Here is a 21135-nt window from a genome sequence, read left to right as displayed (position 1 = left end):
TTATTGCAAGAAACCATGGGCTACCAAACAATGCAGTTGCAACGTAGCTAGCTAGCTAGACTTTTGTTGCAGTTTCTTGTGATGAGGAAGTTTGATTTTGTGGTCATTTTCGAATATATTAAATACCAAATATTCGTGAAAAGCTCTCATGTCGTATCCATTTTGCTAGCCAATAGAGGAACCACATCCTCTCATCATGATTGAACTTGTACCATTATTTTATATGAATAAATAATACATAATTTAATTCAACAATATTATACAATGTGATTTATTGCTAATTAGAGCTTTTTGTAACATAATAACCTATACACTATAGCGATGGAGCGATAATTTTGTGACGGACTAAATGATATTTACATGAACCAAGAATATTATTGCTAGAAAGCTGCAATTTTGACAAAAAATTAATTTTCTTTACTAGTAATAGTCTACTTGGGTGTCTTTTGGACAACTTTCATCAGATACAAGATCTCGAATAAATGATGGAGGAACAAAAGGTGGAGTTGTACATCTCAAAAGTGCCCAATTCACACCTTGGAAGAACGGGTGGTGCTTGATTGCTGATGCACCTAGGGTGGATCCCAATCGCCGGGCCGGATCCTTCACCAACAATTGTGATATCAAGTCCTTAGCTGGGCTGGGTATGGGTGGGTCTTTCGGGAACTCAAGCGCACGTGCTACAATATTAGCTAAAGTTATCTCATGATCCATTCCACGAAACGGCGTAACACCATAAAATAATTCAAAAATAAATATTCCTAATGTCCACCAATCCACTGCGCTCCCGTGCCCTTCTCCGGAGATGACCTCTGGGGCCAAGTACTCGTGGGTCCCAACAAAGGACATCGAACGGACGTCGATGGGCTCAGCCACGAATGCAGGTCTTGCACGATGGCTCGACTTCTTCTTACGCTTGCGCTTAGGGTGGAAGCATGATACGGCCGGGACTATGCAGTTTGGGAGGATGCAAGAGGTGGACCTAAAGGGCGGTGGGTCGAGGGTATGATCACCTGGTGGTAGTGCATTGGGTGGGTTCTGGGTGGAGATTACTTGAGCCGGAGTGGATGTGGAGTCGTCACACAAAAGAGAGAGATCGAAATCAGTGAGCATTATATGACCATCAGATCGAATTAAAACATTTTCAGGTTTGAGATCACGATACACAATTCCCATCATGTGGATGTACTCTAGAGCTACCATGACTTCAGAAGCATAGAACCTGTGGAGTGAACATTAACCAACATTTCCAACAAAATTATGAATAAAATAATAACTAAGTCAAATATAAATATAACTATTACATAATTTATCCAAACATAATCCAATACAATTCAAATAAAAATACTTAAAAATAGAATTGGATAATAGATCCAAATCACATCATTCCCCCAAAGACTACAAACCGTTATTGCACCTAGTATAATAGCTACAGCCTACAAGATTGTCTCCATCTCCTTAGCTTCACATCACTTGGCATAATTGTCAAATATCCAATCAAGTAGGGGCCACAAATTAATTTCTGAAAACCCGTTGGGGAGAATAGTAAAAGTTATTCCGGGATAGAACGGAATCCCCCCAAATTCCGCAAAATTTAGGGGAACACATTCCATTGGACTACCTGGCCCTTTCCCCCTCATTTCAAGGATCATCATGCAAATAAATAAGGACAAAACAGAAAATTCACCCGCATCTCTCTGTTACCTTCAAAACTACTTCTTTTCCAACATATGAATAAATAATTAACCGGGCCGCCTGAATTTTTTACTACGTCAACCATGGTTGTAATATTCCAATTTATTAATATTTTTTACAACTAAATCTATTGATTAAACAAATAGTACATTGATACACTTGTTTGGGTTTAATAGAGTTAATTATATTTAAATCTTCTCTGAAATTGATATATTATATTTTTCTTTAAAAATTTTTAAAATTAAATATAAACCGCATTCCAAAATTCTTTATTTAGGTATGAAAAATTATGGGGTACACGAATGGAGTTTTCAATCTCACAGATTATATAAGTTTAACTTGACCACATGAATTCCTGCCGTCCATCAATTTGATCTATTACTCATCAGTCAACTGAAGACTGCATCAAGTGCGAAGAAAATAGTCCCGATTTAAAAACTCGTGGGGGCTTACGTGCACCATGTCACGTGTGATCATAATTGCCATTTTAGTTTCTATATTGAGGAGCATTGCTCCTGCGTTTCTCGCCCTACCATAGACTTCAGTCTAGAAGAGAAGACTGAACACGGAAGCTACATATTGGGTCCCGCCAGCCAGGTGGTGGACCCCAATCCATTTACGACACATCCCCTACACTAGTTATAAACTATTCCCGTCGTATTCAAAGTCTATTTTTGTATAAAAAAAATTTCAAATTTTCTCTATTTTTTTACCTCCACGTCTCCTAAATCTACAGGTTTCTGGGCAACAAAAATTGAAATCAAATATCTGAAAATTTTAGTTTCACTTATGTCGTAATTGTCCACCAGCGGAAAATTAAACAATGCCCCCCACCCCCTCCCCTCTCCTCAATAAATATTCTTTGACCAAATTATATCAAGAAATTAATTATCTTAGATCAAGACGTGTGCCAGATTGATGCATGTAAGCGGGACCTACTGTTGCACTCCTTCATGGTGTAAAAATTATGAAAAATTGTAATTCAGATCTAATTTGAATTTATATAAAAAGTATAATATATTTTTCATGTTGTATAAATGATTTGTGTAATATATTTGTTTTTAATTAATTTAATATAATTAAATTTAATTTTTGGGTAAAAGAATTAAGAATTACTCTGTAGTGGTTAAAATATAGTTATCGCATTTCAATGTTAAGTGCATAAAAAAATATTATTGTTTATATTTAGAGATTGAGAGAGTAATTATCTTATAGAATAAATGTTCTATTTAAGAGTATTTTAATCGTGTGTTTTTATCTATTAATTTCACTCATAATAATATTATAAATTAATATTTAATATGCATAATATATACATGTAATGAAATAGAAAATAAAACAAAAATAAACATGGAACTGAGGCGACGGTGCCAAAATGCTCAAGAGTACGTACCTGACGGCGGATTCAGGAAAGCGTTTGCACGGCTGACGCTGGCGGAGTACGTGGAGATCGCCACCGGGGCAGAACTCTGTCAGAAGACACGACCATTTCGGAGAATCAATGGCGGCGTAAAGCGTCGGCAGAAACGGATGGTCCAACATTTCGAGAATTTCCTTCTCAGTCCTCGCCCTCCCTTCCTTGTTACGGCTTGCCAGCTCTTTCTTGTCCATCACCTTAGCTGCGAACAGAGCCGCGGGAGTGGGTTTAGGGAGGGAGGCGGAGGAGGGAGGCGGCGGCTTGAGTTCCGCCAAGTAGACGGAGCCGGTGTCTCCGGCTCCGAGTCGGTGGAGGAAGCGGAGGTCGTATAGGGAGAGGGATGTGAAAAGGCGGATGGCATCCCAGCATGGGTCGCCAGAGGGTACGGTGGAGGAATATGGTTTGAGTGCCGCGGGGGGTGGGAAGTGGGCGGAGGAGGAAGTCCAGTCGGAACCGGAGCTTGTAGAGCGGTGGATGTCGGTGGCTGTGGTGGTAGTTGTGGAGTTGAAGCTCATACTTTGGAGGTCGTCGGCTAAGTCGTCGATCCGTGACTCCATCGTCGACCGCCACTATGACTGAATTCACGGTGGCTGGTTTTCTCTTCTGCGTGTGGTGTGCGTGAGCGAGTGAGGGGGGAGGGGTTGGTGGTTTTATTGGGCCGACGTAGGATCGGCAACGTTTGGGGAGTTGTTTGGTGGATATTCAAGTGAAAAATTCTCATTTAAATTAGGAATAATTATACATAAAACCCTCTAAAAATATTAAATTTTCTTTAATATTTTAAAAATTATACTTACACCATTTTCAAAAAATTTTAATGTACATGTAATTCACTTCCATTAAAATTTGAACAAAAAATGTCGATATAAACAAAAAAAGTTACATAAATTTTCAATTTTGTCAATTATTTAACATTTTTATTAATATTTTTGTATTTATAAAGGGGTACGTATAATATATAGAGTGAGGTCAATATTATTACATTTTTTTCTTCATAAATACAATGTTATAATATACTTTCAACAAAATATATTTATTATGTGATTGTTTCACCTTTTTAAGATTATATACTATTACATCCTAAGTATATTATATTTATTATATAATTAATTTAATTCTGATTATCATATCGATCTAAACTAAAAACAATCATATACTAAGGTTTGAGGATTAAGTAGGAAATGTGTAGTAGGGACGTAGATTGGTTGTCCTTGTTTTCTTCTTTAGGTGAGGCAGTATTAATTGGTTATATCTATAGTGGGTTAGGTTTTATTTAGAAATTTTGTTTTAATTGTGATTTAATGTTAATTAATTGAGTAGTTCGGTTCTGTGCATGGTAGTGGGATTTAATTGTATTAAAAAAGAAAGAGATATTACATTTTTGTGTAATGGGATTTTGTGTAATTACATGTAAATTTAATGTCATTTGAAAAATTACGTTTAGTACTTTTGAAATTTGTTTCTATCTAATAAATAGGTCTCTCTATTAAACAAAACTAATTGAATTTGTTGATATTAACAGAAAAATAGAATAAAAATTAATATTTATCATCGATTAATTTGTTATTAACTTATTGCAGGTTAAATAAAATTTTTCCGACTAAAATACTCTTATAGCGGTGAAGATATATCTCATTACATGTATTAATATGTAAAGATGTACAAGAATAATTTGGTCATAAAAAATTATATTTGACCTGCTATAAATCACTAGTAAGACAATGGGGGGGTAAATATAGAATTTTATCTGATTTTTTGTAATAATAGCGAATTCGGCGAATTTTGACTAATTAAGGGACTTATTTGTTAGGCGAAAGTAAACATCAGGAGGTTAGATGTAATTTTTCAAACCACAATGAATCTAAATATAATTACATCAAATCTCAGAATAGGGGAGTGTAATTATCCCAAAAACAAATCAGTGGAGGGATTTTAATTGTTTCAGCCAGTTCTTTGGAAAGTATTTTGTGTAAATACCAATAATTAGGAAGATTTGTATATCAATATATCAAAAATTGATTAAATGAAGTATATAAATCCGGATATAGTTGAATATGATTAACATAATTTGTTTAACCTCATTTGATCACATAATCATGGAATAGCTTTTAAATAAGAATATGAAAATATTTTGGCTCGAGCATTGCAATAATAAATAAATTTAAAATGAGATATATCTTTTTAAATTTCAAAATAAAATTTTGAGAAAAAATTGGAGGGAATAAAAATAAATAAGTATATATAATATTTATATATACCTGGCACGTACTCGTGCTTGAAACGACATAAATAGTTCTATTTATCTATTTCAAATTTAGTGTTTTGATTAACTTGTAAAAGATTGAATCTCAAATTTTTCGACAAAAACTGAAAAAATATGAATGCAACATTTATAAATTATGTAGCTTTTCTGCATAAAAACATGGGATAACTGCACTCACCTCTCATGAGTTTTAATTTAATTACATATAAATTTTATGTAGTTTGAAAAATTACATTTAGCACTCTTGATGTTAGTTTTCGTCTAACAAATAAGTTTCTCTGTTAGTCAAAATTCTCCAATTTGCTGATATTAATAAAAAAAAAATAAAAAAAAATTATATTACTCTCGGTTGACTTATTGCAGGTCAAATAAATTTTTTTTATGGTCAAATTACCCACATAGTTCTTCACGTGTTAATGCATGTGAGAAGGTATATCATTGCAGTTATAAGAGTAGTTTAGTATGAAAAGAATTATTTGACCTGCAATAAGTCTTAATAAGTAAACCGAGGGTAAATATAAACTTTCATTTGATTTTTTTTTTTAATATTAGCAAAGCAAATTCAGTTAATTTTAACTAACGGATGGACTTATTTATTAGACGAAAGCAAACCTCAGCGGTGTTAGATATAATTTTTCAAATAACAGAGATCTATGTGTAATTACACCAAACCTCAGGGAACTGGAGCGTAATTATCCCTAAAAATATTGCAATCGTTATGAACCAATCTGCAATTTAAATATTGTCATGATTTAGGAAAAAAATTTAAAATGCCTATTAATTTTAAGTATCAAATACATATTTCATCTCCTAAATTCAACGTTCACAAAAATCTATTTTCTATCTGTTCTTGCGGGTAGCCTTTGAAATTACTATTAATAGATTTTAGAGGGCTTATTATATTCTAAAAGTGAATTGTTACCAAATCCAATAGCAAGTTATAATAAAGATAATTATCACATTAAAAAAAAAAAGTGTATATTGTCCACAACTCAAGTCAAAATATATTTTACTTATTTATTGTCCTTTGTTTTCTAAAACATAATACATATAAAATATTAAGATATATTTTCTAAACATCTTGTCATTAAAATGATTTTATTTTTCGTTTCTTAACACATTGTCATTAACATGGTTCTTATTTGCAGTGTGAATTGTCTTTTTCATACTATATCTCGAACTTTTTAAAAGTTTGCAATTTGAGAATGTCGGGAGTAGGTTGAAAATGCCATGTTGGTGTGCTTGCCTTGCCTCAATCTTGACCTGTTCTTTTTTTTTTTTTCCATAACATTCAAATCAGTCACAGAGTAAGTGTAACATACTTACTATGTGATTAGTTATTTTTTCAAAATTGTACGTTTATTATACAATAAGTGCATCTCTTATTTTACTTTTAGGGTGTATAAAAATATATTCCAAAAATTAAAATAACAATATAGCATTAACAACTCTCAAGTCTCAACAACTCAATAATTTCTCAACTTTCAACTAAAACTTCATATTTATTAAAGCTGGTCACTATTTAAAGATGAACGGATAAAAGAATTAAATCGAACAGGTGAACTTGTCACCTCGTACATGCTACTTCAATTATTTAAACAAAACTTCATTTATTCTCCGGCTTCCTTTCCTTTTTTCTTATTTTTCCTCTATTTATTATTATGTCCTTTTAGATATACTTTTATAAAATATTTTTGGGTTAGTTATAGTTAGACCCTATGAAATTATACTTTTTCCGAAAAATATTTTAAAATTACACTTACGTCCCTTTTCAAAATTCAGTATTTACACCCGACCCCCTTTCGTTAGGGTTTGGAGGAAAAATAATGATATTAGCATAAACAGATTTTATAAATTTTCAATTTTACTCATCCTTTGATATTCTCATATAATAATTTTGTACTTATAAGGGAAAAAGTATAACAATATTAAACTATAAATATATTACATTTATCTCTTTATAGTACAAAAATATACATGAAAAGATTAAATGAGGACTAAATTAAAATTTTATGTAATATTTTTGGTTAATGCCGATATTTTTTGCTCAAACCCTAGTAGAAGAGGGCCAAATATAAAGAAGTTTTTTTAAAAGGAGGTATAAATATAATTTTAAAACCTTTTTAGAAAAAAGTGTAATTAATTTAGTATTTTTCCAATAATTTAAATTTGATTTAACAGTTTATAGATTCCACAAGATACTGGCCCAACTTCCTACATTTACAAGGCCCATTGGTCCAACTAAAATTTTATTCTCGTGAATCATCGTATGTTTTTCATTTTAAAATTAATCACGACGGAAATATATTCGGTACATGTATATAATTTATATTTTTATTATAAATGAAAGAGAAAAAAGGGTCATAATGAGAGTGAAAAGTTAGGTCAGAAATCTTTGCTTACGGACATTGATTGCAATTAAAGATATGTGTTGATAAGTTAAGGTGGGATTGGTGAAAGCACGTGACTGCATTTATACAGCCATTTTCTTGTATCGACAATCATAAATTACTTGATCAATGCAAGTTGTTATACTCGTACGACTTAACTACAATAGTTGCTTTTCCATGTTGAAGTTGAACAATTTTTTGTTCAATTCCTTAGTGAACTTGAATCAATGGGTCCAATGACTCAGAATCGAGTGTTCTTTGGTGAATAATAATGTTTACGTATTATTCTATGTGAGATGACAATATTTTACAACGTTTGATGTACGAAATTTATCCTTAAATTTGTATACATCATATTATAGTGAGATAAGCTATCGAATAATTTAGGTACGTTAAGAACCTTCATGTTACAAGATTAAAAGGCAGAAAATGATAGAAGCATATTGCGGTTATAGTCCTTCAGTGTTTAAGTTAGACGGTCGTAAGAAATCTTTGAATAGCAAAAGTCATACCTGGACATAGAGAGGTATTCATGAATTTTCTTAATCGTACGATTTTAAATGAACTATATATTTAATATTTGACTAAATAGTCATGTCGAATCCATGTAACCCCAGTTTGAATTGGGTGGGGGTTAAATTGAAGCGGTATGAATAAAGAGGCACACAACTTGGCCTATTTCAAATTAAAAGTAAAGCTAAGGGAATTTGGTTTGTTCACGACCTTCAGGTGATTACCCTGCATTAGTTGTATAACTAAATTTAATGATCAAGTGACCTTTGACCAATAAACTAGCTAGTTAAGGTAATAAAAGCATGTTGAATCCAATAAAAGCATATAGGTGGACATGATAGTTTACGAGGTTGCTTGAAATTTGCATAATTATAAATATATTTTTATTATTAAATAAATTATAAATACTTTCTAATATTTGGTAAAATTATACAATTTTTGAATGAAACTCTGAAATTGCAACATGGCTGCCAGACTTCATAATTATGGGATGTATTCTACAATCATTCCCAGCAAAATTGCAGAATACGTCCCATAATTATGCTGGGTGGCAATCTCATTGCAACTTCAGAGCTTCTTTTAATAGTTGCATAATTTCATCAAATAGCATGGTATTTATAATTTTTCAAACAATTAGAAAATATTCGTAATTATATAAAATTTTAAGAGAGGTCGTTGTAACTTACCTCATATAAAATTACAAAAGCCCAAAAAGTTATTTGTCAAAGATGTGGCAGTGCCGGCTAATGGGCCTCATGGGCTCGGCTAGCTTAAGGTTTGTCTGTGCGGCCCACACTCTTCCATAATGAGATGAAAGTGAATCCTCTTAATGTGGGCTAAAACTTTCCACCCACATACGAATTTGGTTTGGGCTTAAGACTGGCCCAATGTAGTTAGCTTACTCATAAAATGAGACGTATTTAGCATGAATCTAAATAATTATATAGGCAACGTCTAAACCTAAATTTTAGAAAGAAATATATGGGAAAAGAACCCCACTTTGTACTTATCATATTATGAGTTGTCTTCTTTAAATCGTGCATCAATCACATAATAAATATAATTTATTTGTCAAGCAATTCGTTTAGTTACAATCAGAATCCTAGTTAATAGACACTTTTGAAAAAAAAAAAAAAAAAAAGAATTCCTCCAAGAATCCTAGTTCCAAACACATCCTTGCCAATGTTTTGATCACCTACTTTCCAGCATGCTCTAATCCCCTTTTAGAATTCAATTATGATAAGAAATAGGGAAGGATATTTTGACACTTGTTTCAAATGAAGTAATCAATAGTAATGATTGATAGGTGACTTTTACTTCACTTTTCGGTAAATACCTACTGTTAAAAAACTCCCCCCCCCCTCCCCCCATCATTCCAAATATTTTAACCATTCTCTTAAAGTTTTTTTTACCCATTGGAATTTATGTAAATTCATTAAATTATTATTATTTTTTAATTAAAGCATAGTTTATTAGTTATTTTTAACATGTTGAACGATGATGTACATTGTATTTTCATTTACTTTTGAGACTAAATAGATATAAACAGTAGATAGTCGGGCGCGATAGAAAAATACAATATAAGTGGCAAAATATTACGTATTTATTTACTAAAAGTATGTGTTAAGTGATAATAATTTTAATTTTGTATCAGTATATATTAAAAACTTATTAGCAATAAGAATTTTTTGTAAGTTGTCATTATTTACAGTGACATCTTAGTGCAACACAGATATAGCAACGATCATATTTGTCGTGGCTATGCAAATTGTAAATACAATGATTTTCGGCATAATTTTTTTTATCACCAATTATTTTTAGTTATAAATTTTGTATAATAGTTGCCACTATTAAAATTATAAATACCATTATAGCGATCACAAAATGAAAACTTGAGTTACTTATTGTTAATCCAATTGATATTGTTACAAAGACTGTATAATGGTAGCTTGAAATTACACAAATGCCCCAAACTTCTCAATAGCACAAAAAATTGCCAAAGTTATGTGCCTATTTTAATCATGTAGTATCGACTCGACCAGCTTTAGACCCGGGCATATATGTACGATGATGACCATACAATTATTTTTTATCAATGGTCCAAATATGTAACATATAGTTTGGAAATATTTAAAAATATTAACTGTTTATGTCTAAATATTTTACGACTTTACTAATTTAAATATTTAAGGGCTATTAACCAAAACCATCTTAGTATTTTCCTCACATGTTCCAGCTTACTTAATTATATCTTGAAACATTTCATAAATAAATTTGGGCTCAGATAGACTTTTGAAATTCAAACACAGATGAGATGTGAAGGTTGGTTTTTGGTGAGCATGATTCAAACATCATTTATGCTGCTAAAGAGAAAAATAAAAGTGGCCAACTATATATGCATGTCATATCATTTGAAATACAAAGCATGAGGTTTTGGAAGACTGCAGGCTGTAACTTTTTGTATCATGCAGACATTGTTTGCTATTTGCTAATGATTTTCTCCATTTTGTCTAATTTTTTTTATATATGTATATATAAATATTTAATATTTTTCACTGTATAATATATTAACACAGCATAGTAATAATAATGAATAATGTCACAATTACCTAATGTTGTATTTGGATTTGGAGAAAGTATTTCAAATGACTCCATTTGAAAAGAATTTGATATCCATCAATATTTAACAAAATATAGTTCTAAATTAGAATTCAAGATTTAAAATCCTGTAAATTTAAAATTATCCAAACAAATTCAAAGAATTTGTTATTAAGGATTTCAAATCCTTATTCCTGAAAGGGAGTGCAACTCTCAAGAGAAAATAGTGTTTTTGGTCTCGTAGTTCAGGGTATTTCCACTTTTGGTCCTATTGATTATGAAATTTTCACTTTTGACCCGTAATTTCTAAAAAGGTAGCACTTTTGATCCCATTGTACATTTTCGTTAGATATTAATGAAAAATGCCATATGCTTGTTAAGTACATAGGACCAAAAGTGCTATATTTTCAAAGTTATAGGACAAAAAATGAGAATTCCATAATTAATGAGACCAAAAGTGATAAATTCGTAGCTAACAGAATCAAGAGTATAAAAACCCTAAGGACCACCCGCTAAGCATGTGGCATCTTCTGTTAATATATCTAACAGAAAGGTACCTGCAGGGACAAAAAGTGCTACTTTTTTAAAAATTATAGAACGAAAAATGAGAATTCCGTAATTAATGAAACCAAAATCGAAAAAGCCTTAAGTTAGGAGACGAAAATGTTATTTCTCACCCTTCAATGAGTAGTTTCATGTTAGTTCTTTGTTTAATAATTATTTTAATTTTAAAATAATAACATTTTGCTTTTATTCTGTTCAAAATAATGTTGTTTGGTTTTCACTGTCAAAATTATAAATAAATTAAAGAGAAAAGAAGAAGAAAAAGAAAAGAACTATCTAGTCTTTTATAGTTAATTATTATGATTAAAATTAAAATATTATGGTAAAAATTAATTAATCATAATTTTGCAACGGATATTAACCAATGCTTGGTTAATGCTTCTGTAAGTAAGAACAAAATACTAGCTGTAGATAAAAATTATGAAAAATATTTTTGGCCATAACTAAACAATGTCCAATGTCCAAACGTCATATAATTTATTTAATTGTGGTAGATAATATTTATTTATCATAATTTTTATATCATAATTATTTATAATATCGGGAATAAATCAACTTTCGGCGATCGTATGACCTATACGGAAAGACGATTTGCCCAAATGGTTAAATTTTATTATTATCTAAATCTGGAATTATAATATTTATTTATTTATATAAGTGAATTATAATGTCAAAATAAAAATAAAGAAATTCACCCTAAAATAAAATCACTAATTAGATATTATTGCGATTTTGCAATTAGACATGAAAAATGATCATTTTTATTCTTAACATCCACTAAAGTCAAAAAGGACGGCTGCAAAATTTTGGAAGAGTACCTTCCCAGTAACCCTGTTAATACAATCTTTTTTTTTTTTTTTTCTGTATTTAGAATTATCAAGTACATTTTTTAATAATATATATATATCTTTTTTTTAAACTTCTAGAATGAAATAAAACTATTATCATTAATTTTTAATTAATAATATTATTTGTTTATGTCCCATGTACTCACGAAGAAAACAAGTTTTGAAAATATATTAATATTTTAATATTATATATCTCTCATGAAAAACTATTAACCAATTTTGTTTATTATATATTGAGGGGGCTTAGAATGTAAAAATGCACATATTTGAACAAGTACAGAAATATCAAGTTATCTCCGAAATAAGTCAAACATATCCAATATTTGCCATCACACAAAAACACCTATTTTGGCATAAATATATACATATATATACATGCATATACATAAATATATATAAAAAGGACATGATTTGACAGTAATTTGACAATGAACATAATTTTTATCTCCTAAAATACAACATTAAACATACAATATTTATTTTAAATTATCTCCAAAAATAAATCCAGACATATATACTATCTCTAGTACATACTTATTTTATCTTTGTTTTTCTCTCTCTATCTCCATAAAACACAACAAAATACTCCGGAAATAAATCCAACATTATGCAAAAGTTCCATTAATCAACTTAGGATTTATCAATAATTGGTTAAAATTTTATCACAATTGTCATTAAGTAAATATAATTGCTATATTTTTCATGTTAATAAATATCAAATTCAATAGTCTAATATTAAATAAAGAAGTATTTGGACAGTTCCCACTGCGCGAGCTGAAATCTTACCTAAATCAAGATTGATCGAATTAAATTAATAACAAAATAAGTGTGATATATTTAATATGTGACTGATTACTTTTCTTAAATTATACATCAATTACACTACAAATATATTATATTTGTTAAATCCCATTAAATTGAATTTGAGCTAGAGTTTATCTACACTACAGTCTATCTACAGACAAGCTGAGCACCTTATTCAAAAGCTAGTCTAGTAGGCGTCAAATCCAATCAACATCCTCCCAAACATTATAAAAGAGACCAACACATAATAGACTCTTGTCCTAAGTCCTAACCCTTATGCATTTAATGCACTTTTTACTAATCTTGGATTCACCTTATTTTGCCTAAGTGTTCAAAGGCTATAATTTGAAGCTTACTTGATTATTTATGTTTGACCTAAGTTGTATATGCTTGCAGATTTGCATAAAATAAGAACAAATTAAAATTAGAGACGACCTTTGTTTTGAAACTCCATCATCAATTTAAATCACTATATATATATGTATCGAGATTTTTGTAACTTAAATGAATTGGTGAATCCAATAATTTAATTATTTCATTGAATGTCGCTCACTTTTCATTTAGGAAATATCATATATTCAAGTGTACGAATCTCTTACCTCTATGATTCGATGTTGGACTTGATACGTCGTTTGTTTCGAATTTGTTCTAGTTAAATTGTAAATGTGTATTGAAAAAAATATGAAAAAATAAAAGATAAATGCAAGGCATAAAATTTACATGATTTGGAGAATTCTCTTAAGTTTACAGCTGTACAAGGTCGATATTTAAAATTGTTGCTAATAAATTACAAAGAAAAATCACCCAGAAACTAGTTACACTAGGCCATCTATAATGCATTGTAAAATTACTCTCTGAACTTGGATGCAGCGTTAGGCCAAATTCCACACTCAAACATAGTGTCTGAGACGGAATGGATTGACATCAAATTTTGAAATGCATGTCAATTTATAATGTTTCAATATATACAAATCCATAAGTTTTTAGCCATTACATTACTAGAAGAAACAACTATATATATATATATATATATATAGTGATGTATTAATAAAATATTCAATTTATTGAATCTTATTTGATATCATGAAGACACTTGACTTTATGAGCATTAACTTTCAAGCTACTTATTTGTCTTTACGTATTAATATTTTCCCAATTCTAACAAACTCATATTATGTATCATATGTGGATAAAAATTTCTCTTTTAAGTTATATTTTTTTTGAGCCAATAAACACTAACACTATGTTTGTTTTCATTTTCAAATTATTTTCGAGACAAGTCAAAACATATTCAATGTTTGCCATCATTCAAAAACACCTTATTTAGGTGTTTTTAACTATTTTAGCATAAATACATACATATATACACACACACATATACATAAATATATATAAAAAAAATATGATTTGACAATAAATAGTAATTTTTGTCTCCCAAAACACAACATTAAACGTATAATACTTATTTTAAATTATCTTCGAAAATAAATCCAAACATACATATTATCTCTAACACATACATATTTATCTTTATTTTTGTCTCTCTATCTCCACAAAATACAACAAAATACTCAAAAAACGAATCCAAACATTATATTGATATTTTTTATTACTTTGATGTACTTTTATATAACGTAATAATGAGGTTATTGACTCAACCTTAGTTCATCGGACGATTGACCTGGTGACCCTTGACCCTATTAGGAGGGGTTTTGGCTGAACTTATACACCATTCAAAATATTTAATAAAAATTTGAGAGTTTATATATTCTATAAAATTGGTAATTGTTTTTCTAAAAAGTTTATAAAATCTCAAAATATAATGTTTAAAATCTTATATATTTTTTTTTCAAAAGAAAAAAGTAAGATGAATCCATCTTTTTTTTATAAGATTTTTTAAATTTTTTAATCTTTACATCTAATAGATAAAAACATTCTCAAAACTGTGTTAATTTTAATATTTAAAAGCAATTTGACGAAAATTTCGATGGTTATTAGTATATAAAGAGCTTATTATGACATCCCATAAGAGTTTTCAATTGGATGTGTGAATTTTAAAACATTGGTGGTAAACATAGGAAAAAAAATTCAAAAACTACATAAGCAAGGGGTAAAGATGTGATTAAGGTTGTTGGAACAAAATAAAGAAGCAAAGCACATAATTTGAAGTAGAAAAGAAAGAATTGACATCAACATCAATATCAATATCAATGGCGTCGACTTCAGTTTAACATCGAGCCCCTCCGCTACTACTACTAATCTATACCTACTGTTGCAAGAAATTCTTGTTGAATTTATATATATATATATGTAATACAGCTCCCTCCTCGTATTCTGATTTTTTTCAGCTCTCAGTTCTGCCTTTCTTCCGCCAATTCAGTACCAACACAAAAGTAGTATTGGGACTACACTAACACTATACTATTCATCATCATCATCATTATCATCATTCATCATTCATCATATGGTAGCAAAAAAGAATACAGTGTTCCTTCTCGTGATTTGCATAAAGAATTTCAATTTCATTTCACCCCCTTCTTCCGCTCTCTCTTTCTCTCTCTTTGCTTTACAGTTTTTCACTTGTATGCTGGCTCTTTTTACTCCACCTCATTCAATTTGCCATTACAGCGGACCCTCACTTTCTCGTGTCCTTAAGGAGAAAAAGAAGTTGTTGCTCCTGTTTATATTTCTTCAAATTCACTTGTGGGGTTTTTATCTTTCCTGCTTTTTTGAGCTTTTATGTTTGCGTTTTGAATTCTTTGAGGGAGAGAGAGGGAGAGAGAGAGAGTGAGAGAGAGAGAGAGGAGAAAAGGGTCTCTGTTTTTCCTGTGTAAAAATCCCTGATCTTGCTGCTTTGATCCTTGTATCAGGTACCCTTCTTGCTCTTTTTGTGTATGTTCTGACCAGTTTCAGTTTCTTTGTGTGTATTATAAGTATATGTGGAATGATTTTGTGGCTTGCTTATTTAGTTTATTGCCTTTCTGTTCTTGGCTGTGATGGTACTGGCATGGGCAGTGGTCCACTTTCTTGATATATCCTTGTTATTGGGCTGGAAATGAAGGAGACTACATGAAATAAATGAGATTTTGATCACTTTCTTTCTTCGGTTCTTATCCAATTTAATTAAGTGGGGCTTTGATTTTTTCGACCGAAAATTAATATAGGTGGGCTGTTGGGTTTGTGCTGCTTTAACTTTGTCCCCAGAGGTGATCTTAGTTATTTCTAATTGAAAGAGAGGAAGCTTCTTTCTCCTCTGTAGTTAGTTTGTTTTATGGCTTAATGTTTTATCTCAGAGTTGTAGTTGTCTAATGCTTTTCAAGCTAGCTCGTGCTGTTTCCATTTTGTTTAAGTTGTTCATCTGTGGAGTACCTTTAAGATTCTTGAATTTCAGTTTGGAAGACAATTTCAGGATTTAGGATAAAATAAAAGAAAGGGGAGAAAAATGGAATCTACACTTTTCAAACTTCGTATTTGTTCTGTAAAAGTTTTGAAAAGTCTGAACACTAATCTTCTGCAAAAGAATCAAATTCATAAAGGTTTTGTTCCCATTTATCAAATGAGTTGTTATCTAATGATCCATCTCAAGTGTAAGTTCTAAACTTGTACAATACAAGCTTAGGAGAGCAAGAAAGATGTGCTGCATAAATGTTTACTCTGTTTTTGTGGTTGAACTGAGATTTGGTTTATAATTTTGTGGAAATGTAGCTGAGGCATATGCGGTGGAATGAATTTAGTGAAGGAAATTTGCATGACTGCAGATTAAAATTCTCAGCATGCTTAATGAGTCTCCTGCAATTTTGCTCATCCTGCCAATATATGGGATCTCTCATCTCCTGAGTGCATTGTCTGAGATGGGTTAAACATATGCTTTTGCCGCTCCATCCAATTTCATTGGAATAGATGTCACCGACGATCATGGATCCGTTGCCTGGTGCTCATGAAATAGTAGAGTTGACAGAAACATATGATTCTGAATCTAAGATTAGTGGAAACACTGGAAAGCAGCAGCATTTGGTAAAGCCTTTGAAGAAGCATAGTATTGAGGATGACATTAACAAACTTTTTGAAGCGATAGATATTGGGAGTTCTCGTCGAGGTGTTGGTCAACCAGATAGGCATCTTAGAGATGCTTTACACAAAAGTGCCATGAAAAGGCCAATGAGAGTTGGCCCATCACAAGTTTCTGGTATTGGAATTTCAGAATCTGTGAGTTTGAAACAGGCCCTGAGAGGGTTATGCATTTCTCAAGCATCAGAGATGGCTGCTGTTAAGAAACGAATGTCAAGACCATCAGCTTCACCTGGGATCTCGGAATCAGGAGCTATCAAGAAGTTGTACAGGGCTGTAGTGATTGAGGCCACTGAATCTGGTCAACCCCTTGATGAAGCCAAAAGGAATTTGGTGGAGATATCCTTGGTACCTGAAAGAAGCTCATCCAATATTTTGGACAAGGCGCCTGAATCTGGACATGAATCAATTGCTGATGTATCTGAGAAAATGGGACAGTCTTCTGTCCTTTCTGTCAGTGCACTGCCACAGAGTGCTAAGGTAACCAAAACAAGAATTGAGGATGAAGTCACTCCATTTTCAACTAATACTGGCTTTGAACTGCCAGAAGCTGAATTGGGGCCGAATAAGACGTTGGAGTTGCCATATCCTTCTGTTAGCGCTGCAGTCGACGAGGAACTCCGGGAGTTAGATGAGATAGTCCCTGTTCCAGTTGAGAGTTCAATAGCTGCAAGTGTGCAGCACAAGGAGATGGCAGATAAGTTAAGATGTCCATCTTTATCATCAGACTCTAATATGAAGGGTGAGCTGATAAAAAGTTCAAACGAAGGTTTTGGTTTAGGCCCACACAGTTCAAGAGCCCAAAACTTTGTCAAGAAGAAGATTGCACCGAAAAGAACTTTTGTCACCAAAAGCCGAAGCCAACATAACGAAGGAGCTATAAACAATCATGATCACCACACTAGCAAAGTAGTTCATCAGACAACCAACTCTGTCCTGGAAAAGGGATGTGAAGAATTTGAGAAAGCATCTCCAGAATCCAGTAATACTGCAAACGTTACAGCCAGCTCAACTGCTCTGGATTCTAAAACAAGTAAGAATGACCTTGTTCCACATATCTTTAACAAATCAAAGAGCATCGTGATAAAAGCTGATGAAAGATCGAGGTCAAGGGAAAAGGGGGAGATATCTCAAAGCTCAAAAAGTAGCATTGGGGAATATAGCAGTACAACAAGCTACAGTGAAGAAAGCTATCTCAGTGGGTCTAGTCGTAGTGGATATCGGCCTCACATGTCAAAGGACTTGAGATGGGAAGCCATAAGCTCGGTTCAGAAGCAGCATGGGAGCTTGGGTTTGAAACAATTCAAGTTGTTGAGAAAGATAGGTGGTGGAGACATTGGCACTGTCTACCTCTCTGAGCTGATTGGCACTAGTTGCCTCTTTGCTGTGAAAGTTATGGATAATGACTTTTTGGCTAGCAGAAAGAAAATGCAGAGGGCTCAAACTGAAAAGGAGATACTGGAAATTCTGGACCACCCTTTTCTCCCTACACTCTATGCCCATTTTACAACGAATAAATTCTCATGCCTGGTTATGGAATACTGCCCTGGTGGTGATCTGCATGTGCTTCGTCAAAAACAGCTGACCAAGAGTTTTCCAGAGAAAGCTGCCAGGTAAAGTTTTATGATGTGTGTATGACTGATAACTTTTAGCTTTCTGAAGGACCTTTCACACATGATCAACTGCAAGACAAATCAGATACTCAGCAGATGCTTGACAGAAATTTGACTTCCTGCCTACTTACGTTCCAAAATGTGATCTAGGCATCCATACTTCAAAAGTGAAAGGGGCACTTATTTACACATTCAGGGGTAAAACAAGAAGAAAAGGTTATATCAGACATATTTCTTCCCTGATACATTTATTTTTCAGCCTTGTTAATACCATTAGATTCTCCGAGTATAGGAGACAGTGCAAACATGCTTGGGTTGAACCACTTAAAAGGTTACGGGGAGAAAACTCTATTGTTAGCTATCAAGTAGTTGTAAGAAAGTTGACTTGAAATATGAACCCATGAAAACATCACACATGAATAGGGGAAAATTAGCGGTTTCTCACTTAATTAGTAAGCTGAACAGGAGAAACAAGCGAGAGAAGGAACTGCAGGTCTAAGCATGTTCACTAAAGATCGAACTTTTGGTAATTATGATTTTATGAATTTGGGGCGAAAACTAAGCAGGTAAATATGCAGATACTCATCTTGCACTTCAACCGTGAATTTAGTAACTTTCACTTCAGCAAGCATATATCAGGGCAGCTAATTCTGTCTCCGGTCCCAATCATATACCCAAGCACCTGGATTTTAATGGTCCCAATCATGTTGCTTTTCTGAAAAATACACCACCTTGGTGCATGAACAATTTTTGTTTCGAAGGTGCAAATAGCGTTGTGTACCTTCTCAGCAGTGAAGGATTTTATGCAAAAGCTTTGGAAATACGTGAATGGAAGTTATATTTTCAGAAGATCTAATCTTTGCTTTCCTGGCGATCCTTACTTGTTTACACATATGAATAGCTTGTCCACTACAACTGCTATGTCCTATACTTGACAGATGTGCATTCTGGGATACTACAATATGCAGGTTTTATGTTGCTGAAGTTCTTCTCGCACTAGAGTACCTTCACATGCTTGGAGTGGTGTACAGAGACTTGAAACCTGAAAACATTTTAGTCAGGGAAGATGGTCACATCATGCTTTCGGATTTTGACTTGTCTCTTAGATGTGCTGTAAATCCTATGCTAGTTAAGTCATCTTCCCCTGTTGTCGAGCCACCAAAGAAGATGTCGAGTCCATGCTCGGATTCCAGCTGCATTGATCCTTTCTGCCTCCAACCGTCATGGCAACTTTCTTGTTTCACGCCTAGGTTCTTATCTGCTGCAGCCAAAACACGTAAACTAAAATCGGAGCTAGCCGCCCAGGTCATTCCACTGCCGCAGCTTGTAGTGGAGCCCACAAGCGCCCGATCCAACTCTTTTGTCGGAACACATGAATACTTGGCTCCTGAGATCATCAAAGGGGAAGGTCATGGTAGTGCAGTGGATTGGTGGACCTTTGGAATTTTTCTATACGAGCTTTTATACGGAAAGACACCCTTCAAGGGATCGAGCAATGAGGATACTATATCTAATGTGGTTTCCCAGTGCCTCAAGTTTCCTCAACGTCCCATGGTTAGTTCTCATGCTCGGGATTTAATCAGACGGCTGTTGAAGAAGGAGCCAGAAAACAGGCTCGGTTCTGCAAAGGGGGCTGCAGAGATTAAGCAACATCCATTCTTTGAGGGCCTTAACTGGGCTTTGATACGATGCGAAACGCCTCCAGAGCTGCCCAAGTTCTTTGATCTGGGAAATGTTGTCCCTGACACAGTTTCTCAAAGTAAAACAAGTAAGTTTCCCGTAGAACTTGAGCATAGAGGAGATGAAGTAGAGTTTGAGATGTTCTAGCAAAATCAAATGTGGAACACAAATAGAATAGTTTTTTCTCCTTTTCTTTTTTTGTTTCTTTTTCCTTTCTAACTCAAGATTCCTCTTTCTTGTAACTGATATATATAGCCTATAGTGTAAATGTGTTTTCAGAATTGGCAGCACATAAACAGTGTGAACATTGTTAAGGAATAGAAAGCTCTTGAGGCCATCTTTACTTTGGGTGATTAGCCATGATATCATGGATTGGCTGCTACTCACCCTTTATTTTTTATTTACTTCATTTTTTGTAAGTCTGTGGTTAGTGCCTCAAGCCCGGTACATGATGTGATTTCCTCATGATATTAATCACTTAATACATCTCATTTTAATCACATCACCCAAAATAAAGGTGGCCTAAGAGTATATATTTATCCTACTGCAACTCATAATCAGTTTATTCCATTCCACACTCAGCATATTCCCAAGCAGTGAACACACACACACACACACTGATCCTGGTAATTATGTTAGTTTCAGTGGTATTTATGTAAATTAATATTGGGGATATTTATAT

The 21135-nt window shown here is 32.7% G+C and overlaps 2 protein-coding genes across 3 annotated transcripts; one reads left to right on the top strand and one right to left on the bottom strand.

Moving 5' to 3' along the window:
* LOC105170800 (serine/threonine-protein kinase D6PKL2) lies at nucleotides 304-3811 on the bottom strand. Its single transcript, XM_011091716.2, has 2 exons — nucleotides 3089-3811; nucleotides 304-1222 (listed from the first exon to the last, which is right to left on the bottom strand). Exons 1-2 carry the CDS (start codon nucleotides 3667-3669, stop codon nucleotides 421-423), a joined length of 1383 nt encoding a protein of 460 aa, XP_011090018.1. The 5' UTR covers nucleotides 3670-3811; the 3' UTR covers nucleotides 304-420.
* Nucleotides 15379-20872, top strand: LOC105170799 (serine/threonine-protein kinase D6PKL1). Of its 2 annotated transcripts, none has more exons than XM_020696749.1 (3): nucleotides 15379-15962; nucleotides 16851-18773; nucleotides 19742-20872. In XM_020696749.1, the coding sequence occupies exons 2-3, from the start codon at nucleotides 16993-16995 to the stop codon at nucleotides 20598-20600; spliced, it is 2640 nt and encodes an 879-aa protein (XP_020552408.1). In that variant the 5' UTR covers nucleotides 15379-15962; nucleotides 16851-16992; the 3' UTR covers nucleotides 20601-20872. The 2 variants fall into 2 exon arrangements, with proteins under 2 accessions (XP_020552408.1, XP_011090017.1); XM_011091715.2 differs by having other exon boundaries at nucleotides 16798-18773.

The sequence above is a fragment of the Sesamum indicum genome, linkage group LG9, assembly GCF_000512975.1.
Source record: "Sesamum indicum cultivar Zhongzhi No. 13 linkage group LG9, S_indicum_v1.0, whole genome shotgun sequence".
Classification (NCBI taxonomy): Eukaryota; Viridiplantae; Streptophyta; class Magnoliopsida; order Lamiales; family Pedaliaceae; genus Sesamum; species Sesamum indicum.
This window is presented reverse-complemented; position numbering and strand designations above follow the sequence as displayed.